Source organism: Neolamprologus brichardi, chromosome 15, assembly GCF_056152115.1.
Source record: "Neolamprologus brichardi isolate AB-2024 chromosome 15, ASM5615211v1, whole genome shotgun sequence".
Taxonomy (NCBI): Eukaryota; Metazoa; Chordata; class Actinopteri; order Cichliformes; family Cichlidae; genus Neolamprologus; species Neolamprologus brichardi.
This window is the reverse complement of record NC_142118.1, coordinates 5,540,632-5,559,309: the sequence shown is the minus strand read 5'-3', so window position 1 is coordinate 5,559,309 and position 18,678 is coordinate 5,540,632. Positions and strand designations below refer to the sequence as shown.

Genomic DNA, 18,678 nt, shown 5'->3' with positions numbered 1-18,678 from the left:
ATTGCTGGTTGACAGAGCATATGGGAAAAAAGGAAGGGTGGGGGCGGTGGCAACAGCTTGCAGCCCAGCGATTTTAATTTGACACAGGTTGGTGCACTAGCTGATCTAATACATGGCTGCTGACACGCAAGTCTAATGCTGGCAGAGGCTGAAACTTTCAGCTTGAAAAAAAAAAAAATTTCGGTAGGTCGGCAAGGATGACTAATATATGTAATTGTTAACCAGCTGTCATTAAAGGACAGGTTTTAAAATAGAACAGATACGGCCTTTATTGTAATTGTAAATATACAACGCAAATGTATATTTGCGTTGTATATCAGAGCTTTAACTACATAACTACATAAAGTTCTGAAATAGATATAAAGCTTAATGAAATTATCTGCTAACTGACAAGTGTGGATTTTATAACTCAATAAACTGGACTGTGTATATAACACAAGGCAATAAAATAGTGTGTTTCCCACAGATTTAGCTCGTACAGTCATGGTCTAAAGTTTTCATTTCATGTTTTTATAATATGGTAAAAACATAATCATAGGCATTTGATAAGCTTCAAAACCTTTTGTTGTCAGTGTGACATGCTGGATGTCAGCTTCGGGGCCAAGTCCAGAAGCTCATAAAAATGAATCTGATCTCTTGGCACAATAACACTGAACCAGTGTGAATGACTACTGTAAAAACTCAAGTTGCATATTGTATACAATAAGAAAATTTGAGTAACTGCCATGACCATAATCTGTGTGTATGTGTGCCTTTGTGGTTTATATGCAAATCGGACACGGGGGGGGGGGGGGGGGGGTGTCTCTTGAAAGGATGAAAAGAAAAATATGTAAATGTTAAAATGAGTCAAGTGTATTTGGGCAGACTTCAAAAGACCTTGCCACCTAAGCTCAGTCCATCTGTGGTGACACCGGAATACAGCCTGGTTGAGAACATTGTAATCTGTGCAAGAGCAGGACTACCTTTTGCTTTCTAGGCAGCACAAACAGCTGCCGGCTCTCATTTCACACGCACATAACTGCATTCAAATGCTTGCCTTCCTTTAAAAAAAAAAAAAAAAGCCTCTAGTTGTTTGAGGAATGAAGGAAGTCAGATCTTCCTTTTCTCTGCTCAGTGTGGGTAGCTCCTCCCCACAAACACACAGTAAAACAGCAGAAAAGAAAATGTAGTTGGATCATAAATGACAACTGAACAAAGTAATGACTCTCACACTGAGCTTGAAGTGAACTTTTGCACATATAGGGAAACACTAAACATTGTTTAAACTATGCTATCTTCCTGGTGCCACAGAATTTCCTCATATTTTATTTTATTTTTTTACAAGCAGTGTATGACTGTGCAGCACAACAAAGCAATGATTCACATGAGATGCTAGTAATGCAGACGGACAAACTCAATGTTGAACAATTTTGTTATGAGGGCCAAAGATAAATTTTCCCAGATGCGTCCTAATCCAGATGTAAGCAAAAAGGTTTTATAGCAAGTCACAACACATCACTCCTCAAAGGAATTTTATTACTGAACATCATAGATCAATGCATTAGTAGCAAGTGGTGTATGAATAGCAATAGCTATAGCTATCCTACTTTAGAAAAATCACAAGGCAGCAGTTTCATGAATGTTGAATAAAATTTGTGTTTTGAAGTAAAGCTTTCTGCTTAAAGCCGCTGTATGACAGGTCAACCATGTAATTATGGGTGAAATATTGATGAACTCAGCCATGCCCTAAACTGGTGTTAACGACACATTTAGCAACAGGGTATCAACATCAAAAAGAGAGCAGCTTGAGTCACATGAAGTCACTCACCAGTCCACTAAAGATCCAAGGCTATGCGGCTATGAGATTATGATTTTAAAGTTCAGTCATTATCATCATCCCATTTTACTAGTTTTATTAGTACAGGGAGGTCAAATGTAAGGCCCAGGGACCAGAATGAGAATGGCAAAGACTCCAATCCTGCAGGCCAGACAGCTTTAGAAAATATGAAGGAGTTCATAGATTCCTATTGATTAATCACTCCCTACTCCCATTCATACTCCTACAAAGCCATTAAGTAAGAGATAAACAATTAAATGACAGAAAGTTCATGTTTTTCCAATATTACAGTAAGTCCACAGTTGTGATGGACTGAGATTTTCAAATTGAGATGGCCAACACAAGTAGTCCATACTCCCATATTTCACTATGGTGTTCATGTGACTCACATCCATCATTAGTTTGCTCGCTACAGCAAATTTGGTCACAAAGAAGAATTTTCCCCTGATGAGTTCAAAGAATCATGAGACCTAAAATAGAATAAGCTTTTCTTGTTCCACTCCACAGGAGGCTTCCTGTCCTTTTGCATGAGTACTTGCTGTCAAGTGAAAAATATACAATTTCTCCACAAGTATATAACATAGGCATCATGGTTTGTGGAGGCCTTTGTGATGCATTTAAGTATTCTGAATCGGCACTTCAGGAGCAACATTATAAATTGTAATCTGCAAAACACTGAATTGATAACAAGACAATAAACTAGATATACACAAAACCTGATGAGCTTTATCGTGTCCCTCTTCATCTTTTTTAAATTGAAAAAATAAGTTCAGCATGTACGTTCATTTCTATTGTAAGCACAATCACTAATACTGGAGACCACTATCATGCAGTAATAATCCAATTATAATGTAATACTCCTCTTGCAAAGCTGGTGTCACTAAATTCCATTTAATTTTAAATGACTTGGAGGTAATTACATCAAGTTGAAAAGGTTATCCCCAACCCTTGCGGTCCCTGTTTGATCTGTGATGAGTCTAGGGTGTGTTGGTTTTTTTAACTGCTTGTTTAGCTTTTAATATATCATTTACAAGTTTCTACTTTCTCTATCTAATCGAATGTTATATATCGCTCTGTGTTTAGGGTCTTTGGTAATGTATATGCTCATTCTGTTTGAGTTGTTCTCTTGGGCAGGGGACTATCACAAACGAGATCTGACATCTCAAACGTCCCAATTTGAGGGTTAAATACATTTTAAATAAAAATAAAGTTATGTGTTCTTAGAGTGGTTTTCCTTGTTAGAATACCTCATGTTCTGAATTCTCCTGTCCTCCACTCTTCCCCACTTTGCCAGACTTGGGAGACTCCTGCAAAAACATTTTAAATCAAAAGATTAAAAACTTGATTTAATTAAATGAAGTTTATATTGGTTGACAACATCAGGTGAATGCAATCGGTGAATGCCGCCTTGCACAAATCCAAGCTAAATATAGCATGCCTGCCCACCCAGTCTCGCACTCCTGTTTAACCACACTGTAAAGTCTGCTGTTAGCTAGCTCACGTTACACGACCCGAGGTTTCAGCTTCTAAAAGTCCTTAAATTTACACCAAAATAACACACACGTGCAATGTAAGTATCACTTTAAGATAAGGGTGCTCTATTTACATAACACTGCACAACGTGCCAAGTGCTAACATGATGGCAGGATAGGGCTAGCAGGTAATAATTGCAGGCTGGCTAACGTTTGTGTGATGGGACACTGCGCTGGTAGCAAAATGTCGTATTATACACCCGGCACATTATCAATAAATTCAATGAAATGTAACTCGTGCAAAGTTTATTCACTATCGACACAGCCAGCTAGCTTTTGTCTAACTCACCTTATCTTTTTTCGTTTTATTCGGCATTGTACAAGCGTAACCGCCCTTGCTCCCCTCACGGATACTCCACAACCAAAACCTTGACAACTCTCAGGACAGCACACTGCAAGGCGGTTCAGTCTGCCCTTACGCTGTGATTGGCTGTTTTCAGTCAGCTGACTCTGGCGCGTCACGCTAACGATGACCAGCGTAAAGGCACCGAGAGCGCACCCTGCCGGTGACAGGACAGCAACACATGGGATTACAGGCTTCCGATACTTTGGATTACAGCCATCGACAGCATACTTCCTATGGTCATTCCATGGAAAATCAAGCAGTACCTCCCACATGACCCCCTCATAATGAATTGGTAGTGTATATTTTTTTCATTACAGATACATGTTCAGGTACAGTTTTTATTTTACTTATTCCTTTTCATTCAATTTTTCCTCCAAAATCTTTGAGCATCACAATCCTGGCACATACCACAGTTTCAGGAGCGAATCTGCTAAAAACTCGTCTCCATAGGTTTGCGTTTCCTTAATGTTTCTCTCAGTGTTTTTGGCTCTTGTTCTTCTAATGCGTGTGTGTGAGTGTAGTGCAGGAATGAATGCATAACCATGTGTTTGAATATGTAGAATTCTCTTTAATGAGTGATTTTATCCAAACTGTGAAGTAATTTGTTACTAGGTTTAAAAAATCCTATATAAATAAAGTTGTTATTATTATTAAAGTAGTGGTAGCAGTAGAAGTAGTAGTATACTGCAGAATTTTGGGTAGACTCGGATGGTGAAAACAAATTATAACATTTTATACCAGGCTGACCCATCTTCGTTATGTGTCAAAATAATTTTCCTTTATAGTTATATAGCGCTTTACTTAGTCCCTACGGACCTCAAAGCGCTTTACACTACATTCAGTCGTTTACACACTGGTGTGTGGCAAGCTACACAGCTGCCCTGGGGCGCACTGACAGAGGTGAAGCTCCGCCACCGGGCCCTCTGAACACCACCAGGCGGCAACGGGTGAAGTGTCTTGCCCAAGGACACAATGACCGAGACCGTCGGAGCCGGGGCTCGAACCGGCAACCTTCCGATTACAAGACAAACTGCCAACTCTTGAGCCACGATCACCCTAGTGGTCATAATTTTCCGTTTTTACCTACCTTCTTCTTTCAGCTGGTTGAGACCCCTAGGCCGGACCTTTCTAGAATATTTGAACAGCTTGGTAGAACCTTCGTTGAATACATAACGACTGCCATCTACTGGTGGTTAACACGAACCCACACGTGTAAAATGACTTGGACATATAGGATAAAAGCATTGAGGAATGCATGAAAATATCTAAATTAATGTTTAAGCTTATGAGTTAAAGTCTAAGGAGCTTGGAAAGAAAAGCGTCTGGACTTCTTTAGGTTGCTTGAAGATGTTTCACTACTCATCCGAGAAGCTTCTTCAGTTATAGGGTAAAATGGTGGAGAGTCCAGACTCTTTTCTTCCCAAGCTCCTTAGACTGCGATGACCTGGATGACTGAGAACATTTACAGACTTATGAGTTAAACATGTGCCTTTCCACAAATAACAAAATGGGTGAGCCTTAATTTGATCATTTGTATCTTAGAAGAAGCTTAAAGATAGATAAGAAGCAGAAAAGTAGAAGAGGAGACAAAAAAAGGAAGTTATTTTTGGAAGAATCTGACTACAGCAATGATGTATTATATAAGCCTTTCCTTCCTCTTTAGGAGTTTCTCTGTCCACTTTTACTTTTTCAACACAAACATCTATATCCTTGTAGCTTCAATCTGGCAAGAAATATCAGTCCTGTGGAAAAGACTTCAGTGAGGTTACGTAAAAATGAACAAATTCCCAAATTATAGCCAAAAAAAGAAGCCTCGAGTTCTTTTGGCTTTTCCCCGTTTGTCTTTCTTTCAATTCGTTCCCAATAAAGGCATAATTATCAGACTTATCTGCTATTGCTTGACTTCCCCTCAAGCATTTAGCTTTTTATTACACAAGATTGTTTGCTTTTTCCATGGAGAATCTAAAAAGGCAACTGGAGAGCAAACAATCTGCCCAAGGGCAATGCTTCATTCATATGAAGCAAAGAAAAAAGGGGTGGTTCTTCCCTTTCTTTCACTCTGTTTAAACAAGCATTGGTTTGGTAGCTTATGTGTAAACAGTGTTGACTTCACTGGTTGTAAATGAAAACAGTATACTTCAAACATGGAAATTACAACGTCACATCATCACTTTATATTTATCAAGATACAAATTTCTGTCAAATGATGGATAACAAATGTCTTTAAAAAAATCCTGGTGAGAAAAAAAAAAGGTTCTAAAATAATGTTTGTACTTCATTTGAGCTGAATTAAGAAACCCTTTTGACATAGTTTCCTACTTGTTGAGAACAAAGTCTAAAGCAGTTCTTCGACTACAAGTGAACACTAATAGTTTCATTGATTTTCTCTCTCTCTCTCTCTCTCTCTCTCTCTCTCTCTCTCTCTCTCTCTCTCTCTATATATATATATATATATATATATATATATATATATATATATATATATATATATATATATATATATATATAGTGGACAGGTTAACCCACTTGTCCAATCTAAAAAAATGCAGCATACTATACATAAGACTTGTGTTCACTCATCAGTAACAATACAAGTAACCAAATAGCTTAACATGGTAAACCTTTATTAATGGTTTTTGCACCGTTTCAAATAACAGTATTGTGTTTTGTTATATTTACAATAAAGAACAAAATTTGGAATGTCAAATACAAAAAGAACAAATGCATCAATACAACTCAATACAAAAACAAAAATGACGATCTGAAAACTCTAAAGATCTAAAGGAATGACTGAACTGCATGTGGTCAACGCAAGTGGAAATAAAGTTACGTTGGTCATCAAAAGTGTTTAGGAACAGACATTCCAGGCTCATTTACAACATTTAACATTAATTTTTGTATAACATTAGTTTTTTTTTAAAATCTAAACAGGAAATGGAAGCTGATTAGTCCACCTCTTCCATCCTAGATGTGTCATCATCTTCCCCTTCAAGAGGGGGCATGTCCTCAGTGGGTGCAGAGGTGTTATCGTCAGATGTCACATCATCTTCATCAATACCTGGAAGGAAAATAGGAGCAGATCAGTCAGCAAAGCAGGGGTAACTCGTTTACTGGCAAACATACCACCAAAAGATACAAGATTTAACAGATACTCACCAAGACCTAGTTTGATCATTCTGTAGATGCGGTTGGAGTGGGTCTGTGGGTCATCCAGTGTGAATCCTGAGGAGAGCAGGGCAGTCTCGAAAAGAAGGATGACCAGATCTTTCACAGACTTGTCATTCTTATCGGCCTCTGCCTTCTGCCTCAAGGTCTCCATGATTGGGTGGTCAGGATTGATCTCAAGGTGCTTCTTTGCTGCCATGTATCCCATGGTGGAGTTATCCCTCAGCGCCTGAGCCTTCATGATCCTCTCCATGTTGGCCGTCCATCCATATGTGCTGGTGACAATGCAGCAAGGGGAAGAAACTAGGCGGTTGGAGACTGTGACCTGCAGAGGAAAACAAAAGCCACCGGTATCAATCAGTTGAACAATAAAACAAATTCCGTTGTTATATTGTCATTTGGTTTCATCAGCTTACCTTTTCAACCTTCTTCTCTAAGATATCCTTCATAATTTTGCATAGGTTCTCAAACTGAGATTTCTTCTCCTCCTGCTTCTTCTTCTCCTCCTCATCCTCAGGCAGCTCCAGGCCTTCCTTGGTTACTGAAACCAAGTTCTTGCCCTCAAACTCCTTCAGCTGCTGGACACAGTACTCATCGATGGGCTCAATCATGTAGATGACCTCAAGGCCAGCTTTGCGAAGACGCTCCACAAAGGCAGAGTTGGCAACCTGGTCTTTGGTCTCACCTGAAATGCAGACATGATAATGTTGTTCATTCATGCCATATTGCCCACATGAGACAAGTTTTGTTTGCCGAACGCATGCTTTTGATTGGCGGTTTTAAAAGTGTCCTCACCAGTGATGTAGTAGATGTGTTTCTGGTTGTCCTTCATACGTGTGACATAGTCCTTCAGGGACACCATCTCATCTCCAGAGGCTGATGTGTAGTACCGCAGCAGCTCAGAAAGCTTCTTCCTGTTCTGGGAGTCCTCATGGATGCCAAGCTGTAATAAGGAAAACAGTCAACTGTTATCAACAGTGCAGATTTATTCAGCTGAATGTGCAAAAAAAATTGCAGGCGCTACCACTGGCATTCAATTGTTGTTAAGCTACTTTATAATATCCATACTGCTAGAGCTGAATTATTCAAGCAAAAGAATTAAAGACAAGATCTGGTAACCTTGCACCTCACTCAGTCAAGGCTGTGGATACTGACCTTGATGTTCTTGGAGAACTGCTCGTAGAACTTCTTGTAGTTGTCCTTGTCCTCAGCCAGTTCTGTGAAAAGCTCCAGGCACTTCTTGACCAGGTTCTTGCGGATGACCTTCAGGATCTTGCTCTGCTGCAGCATCTCTCTGGAGATGTTCAGTGGCAGGTCCTCAGAGTCCACCACACCCTTGATGAAATCTGATAGGAAGCAGAAAGGAAACTGTTAAAACTCTAAAGATTCCATTGTGTCATTTTCATTATGATAATTCTATTATTGTTAGGGCAATTGTAATCCATAGTTTAATACTCACTGAGATACTCTGGGATGAGCTCCTCGCAGTTGTCCATGATGAAGACTCTGCGCACGTACAGCTTGATGTTGTTCTTCTTCTTCTTGTTCTCAAAGAGGTCGAAAGGAGCACGCCGAGGCACGAAGAGCAGGGCACGGAATTCAAGCTGACCCTCTACTGAGAAGTGCTGTTAGGCAAAAAAATAAAAAATTAAAGTGATTATATATTGGACTACATTATATCAGACACAATTTTCCTCCTATAAAGTACGGCTACATTTTTAGGTATTTTTAAAATAACATCTCAAAAGCCCAACCTTGACAGCCAAGTGGTCTTCCCAGTCATTGGTGAGACTCTTGTAGAACTCTCCATATTCCTCATTCGTGATGTCATCTGGGTTTCGGGTCCACAGTGGTTTGGTCTTGTTCAATTCTTCCTGGTCAATGTACTTTTCCTTGATCTTCTTCTTCTTCTTCTTTTTGTCTGACTTGTCATGGTCATGTTCTTCATCTGATCCAACATCCTCAATCTCAGGTTTGTCCTCATCCTTCTCCTCATCTTTCTCCTCCTCCTCCTTCTCTTTCTCCTCCTCTGCCTCGTCGTCACTCACCTCCTTGTCCCTCTCTTTCTCCACCTGGAAGGAAAATACATTTGGTCACACACTAAAGAATTTCCCTACACCTTAGCCTTAGGCATAGCTGGACTGGCCATCGGGCATACCGGGCATTTGCCCAGTGGGCCAATGGTGATTTTTCGTTTTTAAGGGCCGATGATTTTTTTTTAATTTATTTTTTTATAACAGTATAAACAATGAAAGGTGATGGATTGGCCAGATGCTGGCAGATGTGTAAAAATAACTCAGTTGTTTGGTGGTGGCTATGGCGGAGCTGCCACAAGAGGCCCGGTGGATGAGGGAAAGGGGAGGCAGGAGGAGCAAAGACCAGAGGCGGCCGCCCGTCCGAGTGTCAGGTGAACTGAACTTCAGGTAAGAAGTTATGACCTGCAGTCTATCTGGGTCAGATATAATCCAAGTTTAGGTGTAGTTTATTTTCGTTGTGCTGAGTTTTTACCGTCAGTTACAATAACTTGTACTGCGTACTAGCTAGCATGACGGAGTTTCTACAGCTGGGTGGGTGCTATGTTACTGATAGTGAACTTTATTTTATTCATAAGGTTGCCAACCGTCCCCTGAAAAATGGAATTTTCCCGTATTCAGAGAAATATCACGCGGTTCGCATTGAGGTGAAAAGGAACACAGTTTGTCCTGTACTTCAGCTAGAATGGAAAAAGACACAAAGCTGGAGTTTTTCTGTCTTTACGCTGTCAGCTGTCTCTTCTTCTCTCATTCAATCGTGAAAGTGATCAATGATCAGTTGATCGGCTTTTCTGTCTTGCTTGTTTATCGCCCACTTTGCGCCAGAAAGAGGAAACCAGCAGATGTTGCGTTAAACAACAGCAGCACGTTTAAGCTTGATCAGCTGTTAGAATTTATTTAATATTAATTTCTAGTATCAGCTGATGTTTGCTGGAGCCACAGCTGTAAAAGCTGCTGGTCATTATGTCAGTTTGGTTATCTGGGGGAGAGGGAAGCATGAAGATGAAACCAGGAGATATCCTTACTGAATCATCAGAGCTGAACAGGTGATGGAGAAACAAGTTTACCTTTTAGGTGAAAGAATGAGTTGAAGGGAAGTTATGAACTGTTTCTGAGAGACAAATAACACCAGGATCCTTTTCTAAGTTGCTGACAGCTGGTAACTGTGCAGGGGCGGGTCTAGCAAAGCTTTGCCAGGGGGCCAGGTAGGGCATTAACAGGGAGAGGGGGGCACAAATACCACAAAAACCTTTCTTATTCTTATTTAAAATATCTAGCTTTTATTAAATAATTATCTGAATCTTACAACCAAAGTTTTTTTCTGATGTACAACGTATAGAAATCATACATATACCAACAAGACAGTGTACATCACTGTCACAACAGCGTTTTGCTTTATGGTTTTTCCTATAATACCTGGTGGGCCGGTCTGTAGTCAAAATGCCCGGGCCGATTCTTTGTCCCAGTCCAGCCCTGGCCTTAGGGAGTCACTATTTTATAATATCAGTGTTTCAGAGATTTATTGAGCAACTTTCTCAGAAGTCTAAAGTGCAGAAGCTATCTGCAATAGTTACAAATTTAATTCCTCTATGGGATCATTAAATATGACTTAAGTACTTACAAATAGCGTAATAGGGTAGCCAATGAACTGTGAGTGCTTCTTAACAATCTCTTTGACCCTTCGCTCTTCAAGGTATTCTGTCTGGTCTTCTTTGAGGTGCAGGATCACTTTAGTTCCACGTCCCAGTGGCTCAGCTGTAGAGGAAGACCATAGGTCAGTATACTTTATAACCACTGGGTTAAATGATTAATAATTCACTTCAAATTCTGGGTTATATCACTTACAGTTGTCTACTTTAACTGTGAATGAGCCACCAGCAGATGATTCCCAGGCGTACTGCTCGTCATCGTTGTGCTTGGTAACGACTGTCACCTTCTCGGCTACCAGGTAGGCAGAGTAGAAACCCACACCGAACTGACCGATCATGGAAATGTCAGCTCCAGCCTGCAGAGCCTCCATGAACGCTTTGGTGCCGGACTTTGCAATTGTGCCCAAGTTGTTGATCAGGTCAGCTTTGGTCATGCCAATACCTGTGTCAACTAGGGTTAGAGAACGCTCCTCTTTGTTGGGAATGATCTCAATTTTGAGGTCTTTGCCAGTTTCCAGCTTGGTAGGATCAGTGAGACTCTCATAGCGGATTTTGTCCAGTGCCTGACGGAGCAAAACACAATGTTAATTGTTTAAACAAATTCCAGAATTTATTCTGTATTGATAATAATATAATTCAATTTCTTAAGGGAAAAAAAAGCATGTAATTTAATTTTTTTTATTTTAAATAATAAACACAGCAACACAGACTAATACTGAAAACCTACATCTGAGGAGTTGGAAATAAGTTCCCTGAGGAAGATCTCTTTGTTGGAATAGAAAGTGTTGATGATCAGGGACATAAGCTGAGCAATCTCAGCCTGGAATGCGAAGGTCTCTGCCTCCTCCTCCATTGGTTGGTCATGCATTTCAGGCATCTGAGTGAAGACGGAGAACAAATATTGATTTTTAGAAAACACATTGACTAAAGTGACTGGAACACAATATAAAATACTATTTTTATGACACTAAATGTTTGCATCCCAGCAACGTACATTTGAAAAACACTGCCAATCCTTCTTATGTAAGATGTTGCAGTTACAGCTTATCCTTATTAAGTAGCCTCGATGTTACATTAAGGAATTAACAGCAGTTCAAACTAAAGCAAATTCTCTGTAGATGTGTAGTATATAGTGACTTTCCTGGGTTTCTTTCTTGCTTACTTTCATAATTTTGTATTAAAAAGGTACAAGGACCTTTTTTTCCCTTCTTGGACTGTGAATTTAATCTCTGCTTGGTTATTGGCTAATCAGAGATTAACACATGGCTTGAATAGCATATCCGTATCAGCAGAAATGACTCCACCTGCTGGTTTCCCAGGTGAAGTGCAAGTTTCTAGAAGGTACGAGGAGGCAAGAAGAACTCTCTAGCAGTTTCCATAGGAATCAAAAGCTCCGCCTCTCATACAGCTGACGAGATTATAAGAATGCACACTCTGTACCTACTGATTTTGCACTGAATTAAAACCTGGTACAAGGATAAGGTGGCCCAAAAATATTGCAGAAATTTTAGCACAGGAAATTTGATTAAGGTTCAAACAGTTAAACCCCTGCTTAACATAACACCTTCCTCCCAAATGCATCACTAAAGCATCCTGCCATGTGGCTACTGTCCGGCAGGTTTGAATTCTGAAATGAGGCACAATAGGAATCAAATTCTTATTACCGTTTATGAAGCTGACATTAATATTCTCAGAGCAGATATTAATACTTTTTAATCAGTTTTTAAAGACCAAGTGCTGTAACTAGATTTCACCCTTTCTTCACTTTAGCCTCACTTTCTGTCCAGACATGACAAAAATGTCAGCTTCGTTTATAAATTAATGTCAAATAAGCTAACATTTAGTACTATTAAATCTGAATTTCAGGGAGTGTAATATTTTCGTATCCCAAATGTCTGTGGTAAGGCTGTATTTACCTTGGTTTGCAGTGTGCCCAAAACTCCTGAGGAAGATGTGTAGAGATCCTTCCTTATTCGCAGGTTCGTTGACTGCTAATGCTCCTATGGAAACTGGTGTAACGGTGCGGTTTTTATACCCTCTATGACCATTCCAGAAATCCTCCTGACACAAGCTTCCAGAACCGTCTGGAATCCTCCTGCTCGGCGGTGGCCGCTCACTGGCCCGGTGGCCTGTCAATCATGGTGCGTGTACATGCCTCTCTGCCTTTCTTGGCAGAAGGAGGCGGGATTAAGGGAGGGGACGCTGAGCCTAATGAGTAAGGCATGTGAGAGCAGAAACTAAAATGAACCATGCTGTATTCACTGAAAATTCCAGAATACATGATAAATCAAACGATGTAATTGATAAATGTAAGCCAGCTGTATAATGCGCTTCTCTAATACAACTTTTCACCTTTCTGTATTATTGTTTGTAGGAAGCAAGAACAAGTGATAAAATAAAGTGCAGTAGATCAATGAAAAGTGACAGGTGTCATTTTTAAAATATATTTTATTACAAATTTGATTGCTTTTCATAAAAAATGTTACAAAAGAGATATAAGTCAAACCCCCAGTGACTTAATAATACTCTTAGTGATTGTCAGAAGTTTTATAAGTGGCCGATACAATATAAACTAAAGCCACTGTGGTCTGTATTAATTCCATCAACTTTTTCTGACTAGCACATTGTTTACTAACAGAAATTCTGCTAAAAAATAATGTACATTTAAATTAGGAACATAAATTACAAAAATAAAAATGAAAGCCAGAAAAAGTCTAGTAAATAATTTAGTCAACTTCCTCCATTCTTGATGTGTCATCATCGCCTTCCAAGACTGGCATATCTTCATCAGCGGGCTGAATTATGTCTTCAACTGCAGAATCATCATCATCAATTCCTGTGTATAGAAATACATCCATTAAAAAACAAATTCCTCAATTAATGTATAATAACCTAACTACTACCTGAATGTTCAAAGGAAAAGATATACATACCAAGACCAAGTTTGATCATTCTGTAGATGCGGTTAGCATGTGTCTGTGGGTCTTCCAGTGTGAATCCTGAGGAGAGCAGAGCGGTCTCGAACAGGAGAATGACCAGGTCCTTCACAGCTTTGTCGTTCTTGTCAGCCTCTGCCTTCTCCCTCAAGGTCTCAACAATTGGATGCAAGGGATTAATCTCAAGGTGCTTCTTTGCAGTCATGTAGCCCAAGGTGGAGTTGTCTCTCAGTGCCTGAGACTTCATGATCCTCTCCATGTTTGCCGTCCATCCATAGGTGCTGGTGACAATGCAGCAAGGGGAAGCAACCAAACGGTTCGAAACTACAACCTGTCAGGATAGAAATTCAGTATCTTTAGTATGTTTGAACACAGTCAAGCCAACTTCTCATCCCTAACAATGTTAACTATAATAACTGTATCATTTTCTGAAGAAGAAAAATTACCTTTTCAATCTTCTTGTCAAGGATGTCCTTCATGATCTTGCAGAGGTCCTCAAACTTAGTCTTGAGCTCTTCCTGCTTCTTCTTCTCATCCTCATCTTCAGGCAGCTCCAGGCCTTCCTTGGTTACTGAAACCAAGTTCTTGCCATCGTACTCCTTCAGCTGCTGGACGCAGTACTCATCGATGGGCTCAATCATGTAGATGACCTCCAGGCCAGCTTTGCGAAGGCGCTCCACAAAGGCAGAGTTGGCAACCTGGTCTTTGGTCTCACCTGTTAAAGTTATTTCAATATGGTATTTAATGAACTTAAACTCCTGGGGAATACTTGAAAACAAAGGAAAATAAACCACACTGAATAACTTACCAGTGATGTAGTAGATGTGCTTCTGGTTATCCTTCATACGAGAGACATAGTCCTTGAGGGAAACCATTTCATCTCCAGAGGCTGAGGTGTAGTAGCGGAGCAGCTCAGACAGTTTCTTCCTGTTCTGGGAGTCTTCATGGATTCCAAGCTAAACATAAAAAACAGCGTGTGATTTTATGGTATTAAAATCCATGCAAGATGATTGGTAACTGACATTTTTTCTGAAGTTTTAGAGGTGAAGAAATTCAGATGGATGAACCTACCTTGATGTTCTTGGAGAACTGCTCATAGAACTTCTTGTAGTTGTCCTTGTCCTCAGCCAGTTCTGAGAAAAGCTCCATGCACTTCTTGACCAGGTTCTTGCGGATGACCTTCAGGATCTTGCTCTGCTGCAGCATCTCTCTGGAGATGTTCAGTGGCAGGTCCTCAGAGTCCACCACACCCTTGATGAAATCTGAGTAGGGAAAATAAACTGGTCAGCTACCCAAAGCCAGGAGTTGAGTTCCAAAAACAATTACTAATAACTATGAATTTTGAGAGAATGCGTCAAGATTTATGTGTTACTTCATTGTTACTTACTGAGGTATTCTGGGATCAGTTCTTCACAGTTGTCCATGATGAAGACCCTGCGCACATAAAGCTTGATGTTGTTTCTCTTTCTCTTGTTTTCAAAGAGGTCAAACGCAGCTCTTCTGGGTACAAAGAGCAAGGCGCGGAACTCCAGCTGGCCTTCCACTGAGAAATGCTGCGGGGGTAGATATGTATTAATTAGCATAACATTATTGCAACTGGTGTTGCTAAATATGTTAGATAAATAAGATTTAGCTTACCTTCACAGCCAGGTGGTCTTCCCAGTCATTGGTAAGACTCTTGTAGAACTCGCCATACTCTTCATTGGTGATGTCATCAGGGTTACGGGTCCAGATAGGCTTGGTCTTGTTGAGCTCCTGGGCATCAATGTACTTCTCCTTGACCTTCTTCTTCCTCTTGTTCTTGCCATCCTTTGTATCTTCATCCTCATCAGAGCCAACGTCCTCAATCTTAGGTTTGTCCTTGTCCTCAGTAGCCTCTTTCTCAACCTCCTCTTCCTTTTCTCCCTCCTCCAGGTCTACTTCCTTCTCCCTTGTCTTCTCCACCTTAAATATGCAAAGGCATATTTAAAATTTGTTTTGCCATGCCATTATCACAGTCAATGTGTGGTTATTATCAAGTATCGATTGAATAATTGTTCTTACTGTGTAATTAAAAACTTACAAAAAGTGTGATGGGATAGCCAATGAACTGTGAGTGCTTCTTCACAACTTCTTTGACGCGCTTCTCCTCGCAGTACTCTGTCTGGTCTTCCTTGAGGTGAAGGATCACTTTTGTGCCTCTGCCAATTGGCTCTCCTAAAATCAACAACAAAATTAGAACCGTGGCAGACAGGGTTAAAATGACTGATTCAATTGTTCTGTAAATGAGGGGACTAAGACATACCTGTATCAGGCCTGACTGTGAATGAGCCTCCAGCTGCAGACTCCCACACATACTGCTCGTCATCGTTGTGCTTGGTAATGACTGTCACCTTCTCGGCTACCAGGTAGGCAGAGTAAAAACCCACACCAAACTGACCGATCATGGAGATATCAGCTCCAGCTTGCAGAGCCTCCATGAACGCTTTGGTGCCGGACTTTGCGATTGTGCCCAGGTTGTTGATCAGGTCAGCTTTGGTCATGCCGATACCTGTGTCAAGGAGGGTCAGGGTGCGAGCATGCAGATCAGGCCTGATTTCAATCTTCAGGTCCTTGCAGGACTCAAGTTTGGTGGGATCCGTCAAGCTTTCATATCTGATTTTATCCAAGGCCTGCCGAGAATAGATAACTCAATTAAAATACTTTTTTTTTTGGCAAAAAAAAGAGGAAAACATGATGCTGAAGTGTTTATTTCCCTTACATCTGAGGAGTTGGAGATGAGCTCCCTAAGGAAGATCTCTTTATTTGAGTAGAAAGTGTTGATAATAAGGGACATCAGCTGAGCAATTTCAGCCTGGAAGGCAAAGGTCTCCACCTCCTCCTCCATAATGTGTGCAGAGCTCTCAGGCATCTAAAGGGGGAGAACATATTGGGTAACATTTTTCAGAAAAAAAAGAAAAAAAGAAATTGTACCTCTATATTTTTGTGTTTTCGAATAATTATATTTTCACCTGTAGTTTAAATTTATTTACTCTGAACTTCTACAGTTAAGTTTTTCTCAGGCAGCCACATGGCCTGCTGATGCGCACATGTTCCTTCTGTCAATCAGAGAACTGGCATTTTTGGGGGGGAGGGGGGGGGGTGTTCAGATGCTTTGGAAACCCCTAATAGCTCCAATGTGTGCAGTCTTTTTGTTAAAAAAAATAGCAACTTGAAATTCAAACATGAAAGAAAAACTAACTTTGTTTTTTCAGCATAGGAAGGGGTAGTCTGTTGTCAGGGCTACTGCATATATTTTTTTAGGCCTTCTAAGAACATTTCATAGATTAAACAAAAAATTTAATCCAGAATCAATAATTCCTTTACAGTTTACTAAGCTAAGATGCAAATGTGCTGCATCAGCTGTTAGAATAGATTCTGAGAAGCCATTGGTCCCATACTTGGGTCACCTTGCTTGCCATGTGCTTCATGCCTGTAACAGTCCTACTTAGACACTGATAGAAAAGCACATACACTATACCATTCTGATTCTAACCGATAGTAAAGGTTAAAGTTAATTACGTTATATCACAAAAGCACCCAATATACTGTAAAAAGCAAAAGTTGTTTTAAATTTTCTAATTCTTACCTTGAATTCTAATTCATACCCTGAATATAATCTTTATTTTTTGTTACTTTGTATAGTTAAATCAATCACTGAGCTTGATTTCTCTTCTTCAAGAGCTTCAAGTGTGTGCTTGGCTGCTGCTCCTGTGAGCAGTAAGTGTCATGTGAATTAAATCACTCACTTTACATAAAACCGTGCAAGCACCCAGTATACTCTAAAATTGATTCCATTCTTACCTTAGATTTAATCTTTGTCTTCTGTCACCTCTAGTAGTCAAATGTATCACTGAGCTTGACTACTCTTCTTGGAGAACTTCAAGTGTGTGCTTCTCTGCTGCTCCTGTGGGCAGTAAGTCTCTCTTGGTTGTGTTCTAGTGAGTGTCTTCTGACTCTATGCAGACCACACGGCATGACGATGTCTTTTTATACTTACGGGATGGTTTCTCGAAGCTCCCATTCAGAAGCTTCCAGATTGTATGCTCACTACAGTCAGGGGGGTGCTGAGGAATGGTCTGGAAGGGGGTTACGATTGGGACATTGGAGCTCTAAAGTTGGTGTGCCCTTATAGGGTTGCAGAGTCACAAGGAGTGCCTGTCAGTCACAATGAGAGCTTCACTGATAGCTGTTAGACGGCATAACCCAGCACCACAGCTGTGCATTGCCTTTGCCATCAGCAGCTGTCATGGTGCCCCACTGCACCCACATATGCTCATATTTAAAGCCATTTGTGATGCTGTTTGCAACTTGCTGTCCATTCACAGTTTAGATTAGGCATGTTAAATTCATTTCATTGTGGGACACATAGAGCCCACTTTGATCTTCAGTGGGCCGGACCAGAGAAAGACATTTACCTAAACATTTAATCCCTGAGATGTCTTTAATGGAATTTTAACAGTGTCTCTCAATTTTTCCACATCACAAACACATTTAAAATGGATTTCTTGTAAAAAAAAAAAAAAAAAAAGAAGAAGAAGAAGAAAAGAAAAGAAAAGAAAACTAATAAAAGAAAAAACTAAAAAAACAAACAAAAACAAAACAAATTTATATAGTATAACACAGAAACAGGAACTTTTCTGCAATTTAATTGTTTATCTATTACTTAACTACTTTTGTATAGTATGAATGGCTATGGGGGAGATTTTTATGAATAGGAAAAGTTGTAAAAACTAATGAAAATACAGTCAAAAGTTCAAAATCTGTGCACTCATTCACATTTCACAATCAGAGTGGTGTCTTTGCTGGGCTGGGCCTGGTTTAGCTCATACCTTCATACACTTCTGAATTTGTTCTGGGCTATTAATAAATTTATTGATTAATAAATTGACCAAACAGAAATTCTGGGGGGAAACCCATATGCTGCCTTATTTACACATCTATATATGCATATTGTCAAAGTTTAGATTACCTTTTCTTTATTTGCATAATGCATATTGCAGACCAACTTACTAGGAATGTCTAGAACTTTCCATTTAATTTCCTGATTTTCATTTGTGGATTGCAAACAGAATATGCCATCCAAAGTATTTGGTGATAGAGAGAGACTTATAGTGAAGCAAACTGAATTTTGACTATGCTCTGTGGCCATTGGCCAAACTTAAATTCTCGCAGAAATCATA

At 39.9% G+C, this 18,678-nt stretch overlaps 3 protein-coding genes across 4 annotated transcripts in view; all 3 read right to left on the bottom strand.

The window, feature by feature from the left end:
* Nucleotides 1-3,711, bottom strand: part of ppp2r5cb (protein phosphatase 2, regulatory subunit B', gamma b) — a 30,965-nt gene extending 27,254 nt beyond the window's left edge. For both annotated transcript variants that reach the window (XM_087851891.1, XM_087851892.1), the window contains exons 1-2: nucleotides 3,638-3,711; nucleotides 3,064-3,123 (exon numbers count right to left, since the gene is read on the bottom strand). In XM_087851891.1, coding sequence (XP_087708017.1) covers nucleotides 3,064-3,123; nucleotides 3,638-3,664 — 87 coding nt within the window. In that variant the 5' untranslated portion in view covers nucleotides 3,665-3,711. The remainder of the gene's footprint in view (nucleotides 1-3,063; nucleotides 3,124-3,637) is intronic.
* A 2,590-nt stretch (nucleotides 3,712-6,301) lies between these two features.
* On the bottom strand, nucleotides 6,302-12,639 carry hsp90aa1.2 (heat shock protein 90, alpha (cytosolic), class A member 1, tandem duplicate 2). Its single transcript, XM_006793052.3, has 11 exons — nucleotides 12,458-12,639; nucleotides 11,269-11,418; nucleotides 10,738-11,104; nucleotides 10,514-10,647; nucleotides 8,614-8,931; nucleotides 8,319-8,484; nucleotides 8,015-8,205; nucleotides 7,655-7,802; nucleotides 7,276-7,544; nucleotides 6,851-7,184; nucleotides 6,302-6,752 (listed from the first exon to the last, which is right to left on the bottom strand). The coding sequence occupies exons 2-11, from the start codon at nucleotides 11,416-11,418 to the stop codon at nucleotides 6,640-6,642; spliced, it is 2,190 nt and encodes a 729-aa protein (XP_006793115.1). The 5' UTR covers nucleotides 12,458-12,639; the 3' UTR covers nucleotides 6,302-6,639.
* A 332-nt stretch (nucleotides 12,640-12,971) lies between these two features.
* hsp90aa1.1 (heat shock protein 90, alpha (cytosolic), class A member 1, tandem duplicate 1) lies at nucleotides 12,972-17,576 on the bottom strand. The gene is made up of 11 exons (XM_006793050.3): nucleotides 17,300-17,576; nucleotides 16,218-16,367; nucleotides 15,762-16,128; nucleotides 15,540-15,673; nucleotides 15,116-15,421; nucleotides 14,865-15,030; nucleotides 14,549-14,739; nucleotides 14,286-14,433; nucleotides 13,924-14,192; nucleotides 13,475-13,808; nucleotides 12,972-13,377 (listed from the first exon to the last, which is right to left on the bottom strand). The coding sequence occupies exons 2-11, from the start codon at nucleotides 16,365-16,367 to the stop codon at nucleotides 13,268-13,270; spliced, it is 2,175 nt and encodes a 724-aa protein (XP_006793113.2). The 5' UTR covers nucleotides 17,300-17,576; the 3' UTR covers nucleotides 12,972-13,267.
* Nucleotides 17,577-18,678: the final 1,102 nt, after the last annotated feature.

Coding starts and splice junctions, on each gene's coding strand:
- hsp90aa1.2 (XM_006793052.3), bottom strand. CDS start 11,418: ATGCCTGAAATGCATGACCAACCAATGGAGGAGGAGGCAGAGACCTTC. Junction 11,105..11,268: donor TTATTTCCAACTCCTCAGAT/GTAGGTTTTCAG, acceptor TTGCTCCGTCAG/GCACTGGACAAAATCCGCTA. Junction 8,932..10,513: donor GCTACCCTATTACGCTATTT/GTAAGTACTTAA, acceptor TTTTCCTTCCAG/GTGGAGAAAGAGAGGGACAA.
- hsp90aa1.1 (XM_006793050.3), bottom strand. CDS start 16,367: ATGCCTGAGAGCTCTGCACACATTATGGAGGAGGAGGTGGAGACCTTT. Junction 14,434..14,548: donor AGTTCTCCAAGAACATCAAG/GTAGGTTCATCC, acceptor TTTTATGTTTAG/CTTGGAATCCATGAAGACTC. Junction 13,378..13,474: donor AATGATCAAACTTGGTCTTG/GTATGTATATCT, acceptor TTCTATACACAG/GAATTGATGATGATGATTCT.